This window comes from Pithys albifrons, chromosome 2 (genome assembly GCF_047495875.1).
Source record: "Pithys albifrons albifrons isolate INPA30051 chromosome 2, PitAlb_v1, whole genome shotgun sequence".
Classification (NCBI taxonomy): domain Eukaryota; kingdom Metazoa; phylum Chordata; class Aves; order Passeriformes; family Thamnophilidae; genus Pithys; species Pithys albifrons.
In genome coordinates this window covers 63,522,119-63,538,518 of record NC_092459.1, presented here as the reverse complement: position 1 = coordinate 63,538,518, position 16,400 = coordinate 63,522,119, and the positions used below count along the sequence as shown (strand labels likewise).

Here is a 16,400-nt window from a genome sequence, read left to right as displayed (position 1 = left end):
AGAAAGGACAGGAACATTCTTCCTTCAGAGAATGGAGAGCACATGAGCTCTTAGGACAGCTCCATTTCCTGGGAAATGCACTTCACCATAATGCTACCTGGCTGCCCTATCCCGCTAAAGAGAAAACCTTTGGACAAAGGCCCCAGTCCACTTTTCATTGAAACAGGCTTCTCTGGGAGCTAATAGAAATCCAGGAACATCCCATGCTTTTCCTAAAGGGTGGCAACAACAACTAATTAAAGAGAGTTAACTATTGTAACAGCAGTTTCAAAACTTGCATTGCCTACTAGCAGGAGGCATTCCTTAGTCAAACGATTCATTGACTCTTCTTGGTTCCAGATTATACAACTTAGTAGTAATTTTAGTTCCCTGGAGAAATTGCTTGTTTAAAGAACTGGCAAAACTTTATTTTATTGCACAGCAGTAAACTGAAAAATCTGCAGTGAAAAGAAAAAAAAGGCTGAGCAAAATGTTCTCTCATTTCAGTGTTTAATTGACAAGTGCAAATATAAGGCTCTCATTCTGTAAGATGTGTGTATCATTCCATGGCAATAAATTCACATATGTGGGCAACAAGCAGTAAAAAGGCAGAGCTGAGTGCCAACATTGTGCTGTGAGTTTTAAACTAGTGAGGAAAGAAAGAAAAAAGACTCAGCAGGTAAAATAGCAACATGGGATTCCATATACCTTCATGGTGCTGCAGACCCTGCTCCCCTGTCTAACAGATAACCTTACAAATATTCCTCTATGCATGGTTTTTTGTCTCTACACAGAGAGTAATGGAATAGACATGCCCATACTTCCCTTTGGCCAGTCCTCAGCACCACTGAAATCTTTGCAGAAGAGCACTCATATTAGTATGTACATATGGCATTTCACCAGGTGAGTAATTCTGATAAAGCACTCATAAATAATGAGACTTACATGAATCTTTGCTAGACTAGTGCTAGTTTCTCTTCATGTGAGAGTTAAATACGTGTTTTCACATCCTATTTTTTTTATTATTTTTAACTCAGAGAAGGTAAAACTACCATAAGAAAAGTAAAGAGCCAGAATAGTTTGGGTAGGTCCTAAGGGATCTAGGACACAGGGAGTGGTTCCTAAGCTATGGTGTGATGACACAAGCTATTTTCATTATTGAAATGCCATACACTTCCATCCTCAAAATGGGCCTCATGCAGACTAGATGAGGTACATAAGCCTCAGACACTGGTAGCTACAATGCTTTCCCAAAGAAACGGATTTTCTTTGTTAAAGGCTGAGTCATCTAAAATCAATCATTTCAAGATCATATATCAAGGCTTCTGAACTATCAATAAATTACATTCATTTGTCATTTTAACTTGTTGCCAGCTTATAAACCACTCCCTTTGGATTTTTACCAGGAGGAAATAAATTAGAAAAATATTCGTTTTTCCAGAGCAGACAGGCCTTGGAACTTCTCCCATAGCGAATTTCAAGGAATGTAGTACTCTCTTCAACACCTTACAATCTTTTTTCAGTGTTGAAATGCTCAGCTTTTGGCAAGCTTAACTCCCATTACCCTTATGGAGAGATGAGAATTTCAGTCTGATCTTAGCTCAGAGCTTTTCTATTCTGTTTTTCCTTTTCCTTTTTTCACGTCAGTTTTGTTTCATTTCATAATGAAGCCAGTTTTTAAAAAATGCAAGAATGTTGCAGCTTGAAGAAAACAAAAATGGGATAAATCTTCAAGAGTCAAGGAAATACTCACTGACATCTTAAAATGTCTGCTGCTTTGAAATGCCCCACACAAACCAGGAAATTCCACTATGGCTCTACTGCTACAAGAAAATCACTTTGGCTTCCTGATAACAGAAAGACATCTCATATAAATGAAATAAACCTAAGCCCTCGTTACAATTGGTTACTTTTGTATGACTGAACAAGCAAAACAGAAAGTAAAGCCCAAACCCGAAACACAAACAAGGTGTTCCTCACACAGAAGTATGCTCACATGGACTCCTTTGCTACCTGAGGAGTTTAAAAAAGAGGTTTTCATATTAAATCTGTAACAGATATGTAAGCTTACATGCACGTAATTTTTCCAAGCTAGAAATAAGTCTAAATTCTAAATTTCTACAGTTTTAAATCAAAGACCACATTTTTTCATCCCCTTTCTCCTTGGTTGTCCCAAAGCAGCCTTTTTTCTCAATATAAATGTTTCCTCCAAAATTAAAATTATTTGCAAAAAAAGAAAAGTCACACATAATTCCTATTTATTCCTGTTTCAGGTGAAACACCAGCATTGATTAAATCATCAGAACTAGATGTAGAAATGGTTCATGGTCCCTACATGAAATCTCTCCCATCATAAAAAGGAAATGGTATCCCACCTCATTCTGGTAGCTTCTGAGATCTACACCACAAAAGCAGAGAGATTCACCTTCCAAAAAAGCTACCAGAGACAGGCTGCAGAAGCAGTTGCAATTAGATACTGTTATTAGTAATTCCAAAATCTGCATTGCTGGACTTAATGCACCAATACCAAAAGGCTTTACTGACAGAAAAATAATTGTGCATGTGCACACATCCATACTTTCTGCTGAAAAAGTACATGAAACAAGCCCCATGAGGCAGATTGTTGAAAGCTTCTGGACATTCACACACTAGGGATACACAGCTCCCTATACTATAAGTCAACAGTGAAGGTCTTCCAAATTCAGACCAGCAAATACTGATTACTCCAAGCATCAGTGAGCAGAGCACGGAGTCGTCCAAATTTCTCCTGCTGAGGTGGCTTCCTGCTACATCCACTAGCTGTAGCTGTCAGCTCGTTCACACTTCCGTCTCTGATTGTGCCTTTCACGCTGCTGTGCATCCCATTGTGATGAACCCAATACCAAGCGAAAACTGTCATATTAATTACCAGTGCCAGAAAATTAATCCTGTTTTATTGCAATTTTCAGTTCACATTTTCCACACTTTCCATTTGTTTTGGATCTAAATAATAGTCAGAGAGAATAGAGTTGGGCTTCCAGCACTGTGCTTGCATAAAACTCATACATTTGTTTCCTTGAACACAGAAATTTGTTAAAGTAGTAACTGGATTAAAGTAACCCCATTCAAGAATTTTCTGTTCTTCTCTAAGACAGTTAACTCCATTCTAAGAGATAGAACTCATTCTCATCAGTTCTCCAAAACCTCAATAGTTCAACAATAAATATCTACTGACCTTCTGAAAGAGTAATTCAAAAACAGTTTTAAGGCTCTGTAATCTGTCAGAACCAATAGTAGAGTTTGGGCAGTTCAAGGACATTTTTCTGTCTCTATATTTGGGAAAGCTGTTTTGTATATGCACAGTGTGAAAAGAGCCAACACAGCATGTATAGGCCACATAGCACTTTCCTTTGTATACTGCAAATCTACTTCAGCAAGTGGAGTTGACTAGGACTTTACTCAGAATTGCAAGGCACTAATTTGTCTGGCCCAGCCCAACAGGCCAGTTAAGCATATGCTTGTTTTCAAGATCTAAGGGGAGATACTTTGAAGAAAAATGGTGTTTACATGCTTTGTTTAATGAGAAACCTCCAATATTTATCAATTACTCAGCACCATGTAGTTGAAAATGATATGGACCAAGCAGATTAATCCCTACACTCCTAATTTTCAGTGTGCTCTCAGCATTTAGTTGATATCATGTCAATGTAAATGGTGAAAGATTAAAAAAAAAAGAAACCAAAAAAAAACAAACAAAAAGCCAACCAAAACACCCCCTCTAAAAACAACCTCCCCAAAAATACAAAAACAAAAAACCCAAAACAAACAAACAAACAAGCCCCACTAACCAACCAAAAAAAAAACAGCCTTAAAATGGGCTTCATAATTACTCTAAACCAAATTGTGCCAGATATTAAGCTTGCTTAATGTCTGTCAGATTCTAGTTAGAATTAGTGAAGTGGTGTAATCACTGCTCATATGACAATTTCCTGAAAACAACCAGGTTTTAACCACCTAGGGGTTTGTGTCTGCTTCCCCATTTAGGCATTGTCAACTACTTCCTTGTCCCAGCTAACATTGGTTCCTCACAAGCAGACCAATCCCAGTTATTAAATTCTGACCCAATATCAGTCCTTACCCTCAAACTCTGAAACTCTTTTATAGCTGAGACAGGGATGCTATACCAAGCATAGGCCTGCTTCTGCATTCAACCCATTTCCCTGACCTGCTTCCATTAAAGCCAGTATCAAAGGAGCCTACAACCTTCCTTTCATTTCCCCTCTCTTATAGCTTACCAACTCCTCAGTTCTCACACTCAGCATAGCTTTAAGTGCCATTTTTGATGCATTGAGACATAATTCCATGTCCCTATTTTAAAAGAAAAGTTACTGAGTGTTAAAATGCAATATCAACAGCTGAACTAATCACCACACAGATGGAAAAGATTTCATATGTTCCCACTAACACCATTAACTTTTGTTTTCTTAGTCAAGCTATGATATAACATATAATGTATAAAGACAGATGACTATGGCTACATCTCTATAGTGCATTTTGCCTTAGAAGATAAACTGTTGAAAACTAGTGGCAAAGAATATCTTTATAAAAAAGCCAACAGAAGTGCAGATGGTCACAGTTTCTGTAGTGGCATTAATTTGAGAATTTGGGCTAATTCTATCTTTTCAAAATTCAGCGCTCTGCAAAACTCCTCATACTTGTACACTTGCAGAAGATGGGAAAGCAAAATACCCAAACCTTATACTGAGAACCATGTAGCAAAAAAATATGATCCTGCAGCAAAACCTCTTATTTTTGTTTCCCCAAAGGAAAATCCTGAAACTTTCTAGAAGTCTTCTTTTCTGGTCCTAAGTTGTACACATTTTCTTCATCTAAAACTCAAAGATAGAGAAACAGAGGAAAAAGTTACAGCAGATGTCTCAAGGTAGTCTCAGCTGTAGAGCCATTACTGTGACTAATAATGGAACAAAAAACAACGAGGCATTTGAAGTCAACTTACAAGCACTTGCAGGTGGGTGGGTTTGGTCCATGTGTGCCTATTTGTATTAGGAAATTAAGCACATATAAATATATAAATAAAACATATATACAGTATATAGTCACATTCATATAAGCCACAAAATTACATACATCTACAAAAATATTTGCAGCTTTGTTTTATACATTCAGGTCCACATTAGGGGTTTAGTTATTTAGCTTCTGCCTTGTGAACTTGATCACCTTCCTAAGTAGGACTCTGGGATGAACTTGTACCTTATAACTTCCCAAATGTCAAAAATAAGAAAGCAGAAAATAATCTTCCAAGGAATTCTGCCAAGTCCATAAGAAAAGTTGAAACTTGTCTCAATGCAGAGCAAATCACATATTAGCAAAATCAAAAGATCTTCTCTTCTTCATGTAGAAAGACAGTACCTTGGTCTGGACCATAAATAAATTTGAAACTCATAAAACATCAGGCAGAGCCCAAACTGGGTGCCTGCTGGCTGTCTGTAGTATAAATTCATGCAAAATTACTGTTCTGTTTGTCTGAGTTTAAACTGGTAGAGTGGTAAAAGTGAATGAATGCAGAGATGAAAATGCATACATCAGGTCACCTTAGAGAGTAAAAAAGTAGAGACTACATCCTGTTGGTATCGGTTTAGGTTCATTTAAAGGAAAGTTACATAATTAAAGTACTCCCAAGGCTCTTGCATTTATGCAGTACATATTACACAGTTCTGTGACTTCCAGGAGCTGGACATACATCTTTTTCTTCTCCAAAGACTGAAAAACCTTTCTTCACTGTTTCATTAAATAGTCTTTTTAGGTATGCAGCCCAGGTTTGGGCATGCATTTTTAACATGGGACATTTACCCTTTTGACATAATTGAGTTTTGTAAGAGCAATGGAAACTTTGGCAGAGGGATTGTTTTCCTTCTGAAGAACACTTGCAAAAAACAAACCTCAATATACAGCAGCTTAGAGTGCCTGTGCATGAGATCTATGGAGAAAATTTTGCCATGAACCATTGATCATATAGCACTTTCAGTGATATGCTGTGGAGTCACCTCTTGCTCCTCACAATGCTCTGAGGACACGTTCTGGACCTCCTGCTGCTGATAAATATCTTGGACCAGCATGATGTTTGTGCTTCTCCACTCTCTGTACTTCAGCGCTGTCAACTTTGGGTCCTCCAGCAACTGGTTAATTGTGGCCAAGTCATGTTCCTTACACTAGGAAGAAAACAAGTGGTTATGTCCCACAGAAACTGTCAAGCTCATTGTCTATAACAAAAACACTCTGGGAACATTAGAGAACCATGTCACAAGGAGATGGCCTACTACCGATTCTCCTGGAAGCTTGTTCTTATTTTTAGAGTAGAAGTCATCAAAGTTAAATCTACAGGAAAAATTAATCCCAGTTGAAGGCAAGTTATGATTTCATCTAGATTTTTTTTAATTGGATTCTTAAAATTTCATGAGAGAAGATTCATTTCAAAATTACACATTGTTATGCTGTTTCACAAGTTAGTACTTGCATGAAAATAGACACAACAGGATTTGTTTCTATAATTCACATCACTTCTAACTTTCAAAAAAATACTTATTCCACAGCCACACTATAAATGTCTCTTCTCTGGGAGCTAGACTAAACATAATTTTGGACATAATTTGTACTCTAGCAGTAGAATGGCTAGAGCACATGTGGCTGCCATTTACCACTGGATACTATTAATAAATCTGGTAACTACTTTTAGGCAACAGCAGTTCAAACCAAATATTGCAGACACCCTGGTTCTCTTGTAAGACATAAGCAGTCACTAATATAGGAACACTGAGACCCTGTATGTCACAGAACTACAGAAGGGTTGAGTTTTGGAGGGAGCTCTGGAAGTCATTTGGTCCAACCCCCTCCTAAAGCAGAGCCACCTACTACAACAGTCTTCCTAGCACCATGTCCAGAAGACTTTTGAGCATCTCCAAGGATAGTGATTCTACAGCCTCTCTGGTCAACCTTGTGCCAGTGTTTGATCACCCTCACAGTGAAAAAGTGTTTCTTGATATCCAGAGGAAACCTCCTGTACTTCAGTTTGAATCCATCACTTCTGGTCCTGTCAGTGGGCACCACTGAAAATAGCCTGGCTCTGTCCTCATTGCATCTTCTTTTCACAGATTAATGTTCATTAGTGTCCTCACGTGTGGTGACATTATGAACCACTTTGCTTATCCAGACCTTTTTGCCTATCCATGCAGTGGACTACAGGATAGAGAAGCCCTGATTAGCAGCTACAATTTCTGAACGGAGGCACCATGCTGCACTAACAAACCTAAACTGCTTTTGCCTGGCTCCATCCCTCGAGTCTGTGTGTGAACGTAATGGAATAGTTCCAGTCATCTTCTCCTGTTACCACCCTTTCATCATACCTGAGGACACTCTGTGCCTTGAAAACAACTTGAAAATACTTCTGTGCATTCATTTCACTTCCTGATAGTAGGAATCAGCTGTTTATACACCCATATTGCTCTGCTACTCTAATGAACCTTCAGCTGCTCTAATCTCTGTGATGATTTAGCTGCTTTTTAAACACAAAAACTTATTCAACTGTTCAGTGTCAGCCCTTGTAAGACTTCTGGCATTGAGGCAGAGATATCTGTAGTTAGCCTAAGAGAAGAAGAGAGGAGATAGGAAGGTAGAAGGGCAAAAAGAGTATTTCCACTGGCAAAACTTGGTGGCAAAAAGTCATGCCATGGAATTTTTCCTGTAGCACTAAATCCATTTCTCACATTCACTAAGACTGTAATGCATTTGTGCATAGCTTCTGTCTCTTCCAAAGTATCCAAAGCATGTTTTGTTAATGATATATTGTGGCAGCAACATTAATCTGTTGTTAAAGATATGGAGTCAAAGTCTAAAGTTAAAATTGCACTGAAACTTTCATAAATCACTTTCAAAACTAATAGGGTTTTAATAAAAGCAAAATACATATAGATCAGAAGAAAAAAATCCTAATTTTTACATTTCCAGTGGATCATTACCAATTATCTTATATCTCATGTTACATGCTAAGAAAATTGACTTTAAAAGAACATAACTCCACTGATATAAAGAATATGGCACTTTCCCACAGCAGGCATTTGCCTTTCAGACAGGGTGGCTTACATACTGCTGTGTATAGAACTCTGTTTGTGTCTATGAAAAAGTGTCTGTACTACATTAAAAAAAATCAACACATTTTATACATTATGAACACTCCAAAAATGACTCCTCCATATTAAATACAAGTGTTAGACAAGCCTCAGTTTACAAACACTGTTAATCACAACTTATACATACTCCCATGCTAAATCAATGTACAGTTGTCCTCCTTGCTCATGTCTGGCAGTAAGGCTTTCATTCAGCTCCATGCTGATGAAAGTGATTGTCCCACAAAATGCAACTTCATCTTTTACTCACTGGTTCTTAGATTTATTAGTGTGTCTCCCATCAGGGAAAACTTGGCAGAATGTTTCTGTATTTAGCATCCTATTCTATAACATAGACATACTTTTAAACTAGCTTTGTGTTACATGAGGGGCTCATTTTGTTGCTGATGCAAATGAATATTGCCATAGTCACTGCCATATCACTGAAGATTCTCAGATACTGAGGAGAGACCTCACCATGTCTGATACAGAGCCATGGAGAATGCCTTAATTCCCAATTATCTTTTCAATTGCGTCTTTCAGGAATTTCAATGCAACCTGAGGTGCCAAAGTCAAGCCTGTCATTGCAACTAATAATTAAACCAATGATTATGCTGATAGGATAAGATTTTAGAATCATAGAATTGTTAAGGTTGGAAAAGAGTTCTAAGATCATCAAGACCAACCGCATGGATTTCTCCAGCTTACAATGCTTGAAGCCAAATACATGCATGTGAAACAAGTTACTCAATTCCTGTTTCTAATGCATAAAAAGAAACAAGTGAAGGCCAAGACCTGAATTTATTCTTTCCTCTCCTTCAATATACATGCTGTGATTAAGACTTTTGTTTCCCACAGTACTATTCAGATGCAGGCTTTGAAATCCCATGACACTTGATGCTGGCGAGTAAACAGCTTCATAAATCCCTATATTCCAGACAGATATACTGGCCCTTTCATGGAACGCCTTCTGAACCCCTACACCCCTCCAGTTTGAGACATGTTTCCAACATAAAAGCAGGATGCTTTTGTTATTAAAAATATTTTAGTTACAGGAGGTCTTTACAATAGCTTTGGCACATCCTGTACATTCTCTAATAATCACATAAGGAAAACCTTTTTTGGCTCAGGGTCATTTTCATGTCCTTTATCATCAATGTACTTTGTCTACTTTTCCTTTTTTAAGGCTCCCCTGTTTAGTGTGTTCAGCTGAACTTGCAAGTTTTCCAGCTAGCTAAAAGAAGCTTTCTTTATTAAATTTTTCAAATAGGCTGGAAATTCTTCAAGAAGAGTCCCTTCTGAACTATTGCCTCTGCTTCCAGTTCAAATTGAACAACAAAACATATATCAATAATCAGAATGAAGCAGAAAAAAAATTCAAAATCTTAACCAAATTCTCTGGGGTTCTCAGTGAATATGTAATTAGAGTTTGGCTGAAGTCTATGCTGCTTCTTTTTTCAGGCAAACTGTTTCTTTGTCTCAGGCTTTTCCCTGACCAGCTCTGCAAGCTCACCTTTAATGTGCTGTTCAGCATTCGAATTTTGTGAAGTTTCTCATTAATGGAGGGGTTTTTGCTGCGTTTGATAAATGACTTCCTAAGTTCCTTCTTTGTTGATAGACGACGATCACCAGTGGGAGACAGGCTTGCTTGCTCTAATGACTTGTAAAGTCGCTCCATCTCATCATCATCATCACATTTTTCCTGGTCTGCAAAGAAAAGAATAAATTGGGTATGAGAACATGAATGTGGCAGCAGACAGAAATGTTATGTTCAGCCATCAGGAAGGCTTGGAGCCAAGTCAAAAAGTAATGGTATTAAAGTTAAAACCAAGGGCAACTTTTAGGGCAATTTCTAGGGTAACAATGTATATGAGAAAGTTATACTTCCAAATTAAAATGCTTTTAAGAATCAGGTAATGATCCAAACAGGTCAGAGCCTATATTTCCACTAATAAAGTGCTGCTTTAATGCTCTGAATGTATCAGACTTTGAACAACTGTCAGTAATTCTATTTGAATGAAACCAACTTGAACAGCATCTACCCCCATTCACCCTTCCCTACAGTGAGCTACATGTCTACCTGTCAAACTCAGAGGTCAAATTCTATTTGGTGTGATGATTCATCATCAGGTTTTGGTAATCACTGAAAACAGAGGGGTTTTTTAAAAAATTGAGCAATTAAATGAAACATAGTAACATTTCAGGGGCCCCAAGAGAAGCTCCTAAGGAAACACATTAAAGCAATAACACTTGAGGCATCTTATGCCTACCCCCTGAGTTTCACAGATTGCAGCAGAGTTTGTTTGTAGAGCCTCACAACAAAGCCTTGATTATCTCCATGTTAATTATTCTGATGGCTCCCAAGCTGCAGGACCATCTTCCATGACAGTGAGGACATGAAAGGAAAAGCAAGCAAGGAGCTGAGAATATATTAAAATAAGATGAAAATTGAAGCAAAAATATTTCTCAGAATAAAACAACTTAAAATTGAACAGATGGAAACCAAGAATGTACCCCAGGTATATCTAGGGGCATTTTGGCAGAAGGACATTTTCAGTAACAGACTTTGCAACTCACTTCTTGCCCTTCAGTCCTTACTGCAAGCTTTTCTACTTCAGTGAACACTAAATGAAAATGTTAAAGTTATTACTGTATTCATGGTGCTAGTGAATACCTCAAGATCCACTGGAATAATTGGTTTTATTTCACTGGGAGTAGTAGTGTTGATTCTTCTCAACTGCAGTCCCTCATACACCCATGAACTAGCTGTGCACTTTTTTCTTCTAATAAAATGTTAAATATTTACTTTTCTAAATCATCTTCAGTCAGCAAATATTTTCTGAACTAAAGGAAGAAATCCTTTTGCTCACTAATGCTGCAGCCAAAAAGACTTCTCCAACATGTCAGTATGCTTGGGAAGCTGCTCCTTATCTTTTCCATGTTTTATAAAGTACAGCTTCCTCCTACACCCCTGTTCTCTCTAAATATTTAGGTTACAAAAAAGGTTTATGATACGCTACAAATATTTGCCTTCACTGTGTTGCTGGCCTATTCTTCACTACTGTGTGGTTATAAAAAGTGTACTGTAACTTGACGAGAACTAAATATAACTTCCAACACTGGTACATTGCTGGGGGAGGAAAAGGAGAACTGTTGTATATTTAACAAGCTGCAGGAAACAGAAAAAAAATGGAAGTGTAAGGCATAATACACGGCAGTAGTATTTCCTGAAAACTGTCGGCTCATGCCATAAGGCTTGTAATCATAACTAGTTTCCTGCCTACTTTCTTGGGATAAAGCAGCTGTTTGTTTCATTAGCCAGCTACTAAACAGGACTGACTCAACTCTGTTGTAGACATCAGCCATCAGAACTGTACAGAGTAACATTATGAGAGATAAATTGACCTTTATCAGCTATCCCAGAAAGAGTGTATAAGAAGGGGGGGAAAAATTGCTCCAATCCTGTCCAGCAACTTTTTAAATATAGTGAATCCATGGGGGACATTAGGTCCAGATACTTTTTGAGGCTCACTCACCATACTCATCAGTGACCTAAAAAGGTTACAAAGTAGCATGCATGGAAGTGATATCTTCCATACACTTGTGGATGACTCTTTGGAGGATGGTAATATTCAGCACAGAAAAAGATGGAGCCAAAGTCAGAAAAGCCCAGCAAAAGGCTCTCTGATGACACGCATGACCACCAACGTGAATTCACTTCCTTCAGTGTCTTTCAACACCGCAACATTAAACTCCTCTCCTATATCCTATTATTTCATCATTCCCATCCCCAAAAGGATTAATCAGGATTGCATAATTTCAGAGGGAAGAGAACGTGCCAGATTCTTCAGATCAGCTGGAAAAAGGAAGTGACAGTAAAGCAACTATACAGAATTTCAGCAAATTCTTGGAAAACAAGGGTGAGTGAAACCTACAGATTGTGTAGAGCCAGATATGAGTTATATAGTACTTCCAACTCTATCTTTGACGAACTTCAACAGTAGTTGAAAAGTAGCAAATAAGTAAATTCATATTGTAATTTTGTATAGAAACAGATACTATTGCTGTTGACAAATGGCATGTCTGCCAGTAAACCCTTATAAGCTGAGGGCCGATTTACCTATTTCAGTGTCCTCAGTACCCTGAATTCCCTTGAGCCAAGCTCAAAAAGCAAAACCTCACATTTTGCAGGCTTGAAACTGCCACTGATTCCACTAGCTTGATGCTCTAAATCTGAAAGGGGAAGAGGTGATGGAGGAAGGGCAGAGGCATTATATCTAGAGTTCAATTAACAAACCAAATAAAATTATCTGTGATAAGAAAATATATTTCTCCTCGCTCACACAATGGTGCATTACAGTATTCTACATGCCTCTCAATGCCACAAAAGTAAACTAAGAAAAATCACTACCTGTAGTTTACTTGCTTGTTTTTCCCACAAAACACCTGAGAGATAATTAAGGCTGGATAAGAGAAATAAAGTCATGCGACTCAAAGCTTAAACACAGACTGGAGTTTGCCTCCAGATTCCAATATTCCTGACACATTTTCCCAGAATCTGGTATAGCTTACACCTGGAGTCAGAGTACTGCCCTGCAGAGCAGCAAGTCTCTAACAGAGGCCCAGGCATTTAGCAGTTCTGTATTTTTAGGCTTCAGTGATTTGGATTCTTCTTATGAAAGAAACCTGTGATGTCTAGACCATACTACCAAATTGTTACAAGTATTTGCTTTCCATCACAAAGTAAAAATATATGCAACACCCACGCAGTTACACAAGCACATGCCCTGGTGTAAAAATGAACCTGTTGTCTATGTAAGCCTCACAAAGACAAATGTAACACGCCTACTCTGAGCCTTTTTTTAACTTCTGAAGGTTTATAATGATGGATATATTCCACTGGTAAAAAAATCTTAATAATATGGACAGGTTGGGCCCCACCAGCATTGCTCTGGAGATAGTCTTTTCAGCCGGGTCACACAGAAAACAGCAGGCACATTTAAAATCACTTCAGAATAAAATACTGCAAGTTATCTCTTCCACCAGCCACTCTACAAGCTAAGCACTTTCCGTCTCAGTCACGTAAGTTAGGAAACTGAAATGCTACTACAGCACTTCTTTATCTCATTCTATTTTTAAGATAAAATACATTCATTTTTCTCTCAGGACCTACTGAAGGATTAGTGGCAAGGAACAAATGGCCACATTGGAAGGATATTACATATTGTGAGCATTTATGCTTGCGTACATGCAATCAGGGAGAACATGTGCACTGTGCATTTTTCCCTTCCCTTGGCAGTACTAACTATAAACAATTCTGTTGAGCGATGCCACTGGAAGGATCTGTCATTCCAGGATCCTGCACCATGTCCTTCACCAAGTCTTGGAGCCTGTTAAAACTTCAGAGCACTTCTGGGGAAAATTCTGCAGGGCTGTGTATCTCTTCCAACTTTGTCAGACTCCACAATGAGGAAAGTGGAAAAGAACAACCTGTAAACAATAAGACAAGTTGACCTCAGGACAACTGGCCTCCTGAGCTGGTAGACAAGGATGAGGAGCCGAATAGCCCCCTGTAATCCAGGAGGAGGCAGTTAGTGGCTTGCTGAGCCACTTAGACACAAATCTATGGGACCCATCCTAGGGTGATGAGGGAGCTGGCAGAAGGGCTCACAAAGCCACTCTCCATCATTTATCAACAGTCCTGGCTAACCTGGGAGGTCCCAGATGACTGGAAGCTGGCCAGTGTGATGCCAATTCCTAAGAAGGACCAAAAGGAAGATGTGAGAAACTACAGGCTAGTCAGCCTGACTTTGGAGACTGACAACATTATGGAACAGATCATCTTGAGTATGATCACATGGCACATACAGGATGGTCAGGGGATTAGAAGCAGCCGGCATGGATTTAGGAGGGGCAGATCCTGCCTGACCAACCTGATCTTCTATGACCAGGTGACCCACCCGGTGAATGAGGGGAAGGCTGTGGATGTGTCTACCTGGATTTCAGCAAAACCTTTAAGACTGTCTCCCATAAAATATTCCTGGAAAAGCTGGCAGCCCACGGCTTGGGCAGGTACACTCTTTGCTGGGTTAAGAGCTGGATGGATGGCAAGGCCCAGAGAGTGCTGGTGAATGGGGCTGCATCCAGTTGCCAGCTGGTCATCAGTGGTCCCCAAGGGATCAGTGTTGGCCCTGTCCTGTTTAATATCCTCATTTGGACAAGGGGATTGAGTCTACCATTAGCAAATTTGCAGATGACACCATGATGGGGGGGAGTGTTGTTCTACTGAGGGCTCTGCAGAGGGACCTGGACAGGCTGGATTGATAAGCCAAATCCAACAGTATGAAGTTCAACGAGGCCAAGTGCCAGGTCCAGCACTTTGGCCACAACAACTCCATGCAGTGCTACAGGCTGGGAACAGAGTGGCTGGAGAGCAGCCAGGCAGAAAGGTACCTGAGGGTTCAGATTGACAGGATGCTGAACATGAACCAGCAGTGTGCCCACATGGCCAAGAAGGCCAATGGCATCCTGGCCTGCATCAGAAATAGTGTGGTCAGCAGGATCAGGGAAGTGATTCTTCCCCTATATTCGGCACTAGTGAGGCCACACCTTGAGTGCTGTGTTCAGTTCTGGGCCCCTCAGTTTAGGAAGGTTATTGAGGTGCTGGAGCATGTCCAAAGAAGACCAATGAGGCTGGTGAAGGGTCTGGAGCACAAGTCCAGTGAGAAGCAGCTGACAGAGGTGAGATTGTGTTGTAGTTTGGGATTATTATGTAAATTCTCTCCCCTGCCACTTAACTGCCCAGGCCAGCGGTTAACAAAAGAAGCAGTTAACTGTTGATCGCTGGGGTGGGGGCAGGTTTGTCTCTTTTGGTTTCTTTTTTTTGGATTTCTCCGGAATCTTGGCTCAGCGGAACGGGGGAGTGGAGGCTCAAAGGAGGCAGGCTGCTCTGCTGGTTACTGCTGGGGTTTTTCCTGGCTGTCTTGCCACTGCCCACCTCGGACTATTTTTCGTGCCGTGCTGCTGCTGCTACCTGCCTTGGACTTGCTGCTGGTTGCTCGTACCTTTCTGCTTCTTGGACGGGGAACACAGGGGGAAGAGACTGAGTCCATCTGAAAGCCCACTGCTCGTCTGTTTCGCTGGAGAGGGACTGAAACTCACTCTGCAGCCAGCCGGGCTGTGACAAGGACACTTAAGTATAACCTTTTCTCCCGGAGAAAAAACCTGCTGGGTTTTGTTGTTGTTTTGTTTCTTTTGGTTTGTTTTTTTTTCCCTCTCTTGTGGTGTTGGGGAAGTGGGTTGCACTAGTCTGTTTACATATATATATATATAGCAGTTATCCTTCTTGTATTAAAATTCCTTTTCTTAAATTTGATAAAGAGTGGTGTGATTATCGTGGAGGAGGCCCCTCCCCTGCTTGTGGGTAAAACATTTTGTTTTTTTCCCCTCAAACCGAGACAGATTGTTTAACCTGAAAAGGAGACTGAGGGGAGACCTTTCTGCTCTTTACAACTACCTGAAAGAAGGTTGTAGCCAGGTGGGGGTTGGTCTCTACTCCCAGGTAACCAGCGATAAGACAAGAGGACAGTCTTAAGCTGTGCCAGAGGAGGTTCAGGTTGAACATTAGGAAGAAGTTCTACAAAGAAAAAGTGATTGAGCATTGGAATGGGCTGCCTACAGAGCTGGTGGTGTCATTGTCCCTGGAGGTGTTTAAGGGAAGACTGGATGTGGCACTCAGCATCATGGTCTACTTGACACTGATTTTCAGCCATAGGTTGGACTCTATGCACTCTAGAGGTCTTTTCCAACCTAGTTGATTCTGTGATCTTGTAACCAGTGATGACCTGAGGAAAAGGGAAGTTCTGCACTAACACAGTTTCATATTCGAGAAAGAAGCCTTCTACATTAAGGTAGAAGTAGTATTCCAGGCAAGGCTCAACTTCTGACAAATTCTGATTCTGTCTAAATAACAGGAGATATCATAGACAAGATCAAGCAGGTTCAGTGTGCCTGCTCTTCACCTCCTCAGTTTTCACCTTCCACCCTCCTGTTGGCCAACTTGCCACAGGTTGGAGACATTAAGGTATTAAAGCTCCCCATTTTGGAGCAGCAACACAGAAGCCTGTCTGAAATATCAACTTTAATACTCTTTGGGCCTACAAAAATGAAACTATCCAGAACTTTTCAAAAAGCAGCTGTAAAAAAATAAAGCTGATTGTTTCCCAGTGGTAAAGATATAGAAATGGGAAGTGTTTGGCAGAA

At 39.8% G+C, this 16,400-nt stretch overlaps 1 protein-coding gene across 6 annotated transcripts in view; it reads right to left on the bottom strand.

Moving 5' to 3' along the window:
* Positions 1–355: 355 nt before the first annotated feature.
* Positions 356–16,400, bottom strand: part of IPCEF1 (interaction protein for cytohesin exchange factors 1) — a 63,220-nt gene continuing 47,175 nt past the window's right edge. For all 6 annotated transcript variants that reach the window (XM_071549283.1, XM_071549285.1, XM_071549284.1 and 3 more), the window contains 2 exons: positions 9,652–9,845; positions 356–6,188 (listed from right to left, as the gene is read on the bottom strand). In XM_071549283.1, the coding sequence (XP_071405384.1) occupies positions 5,988–6,188; positions 9,652–9,845 (395 nt within the window). In that variant the 3' untranslated portion in view covers positions 356–5,987. The remainder of the gene's footprint in view (positions 6,189–9,651; positions 9,846–16,400) is intronic.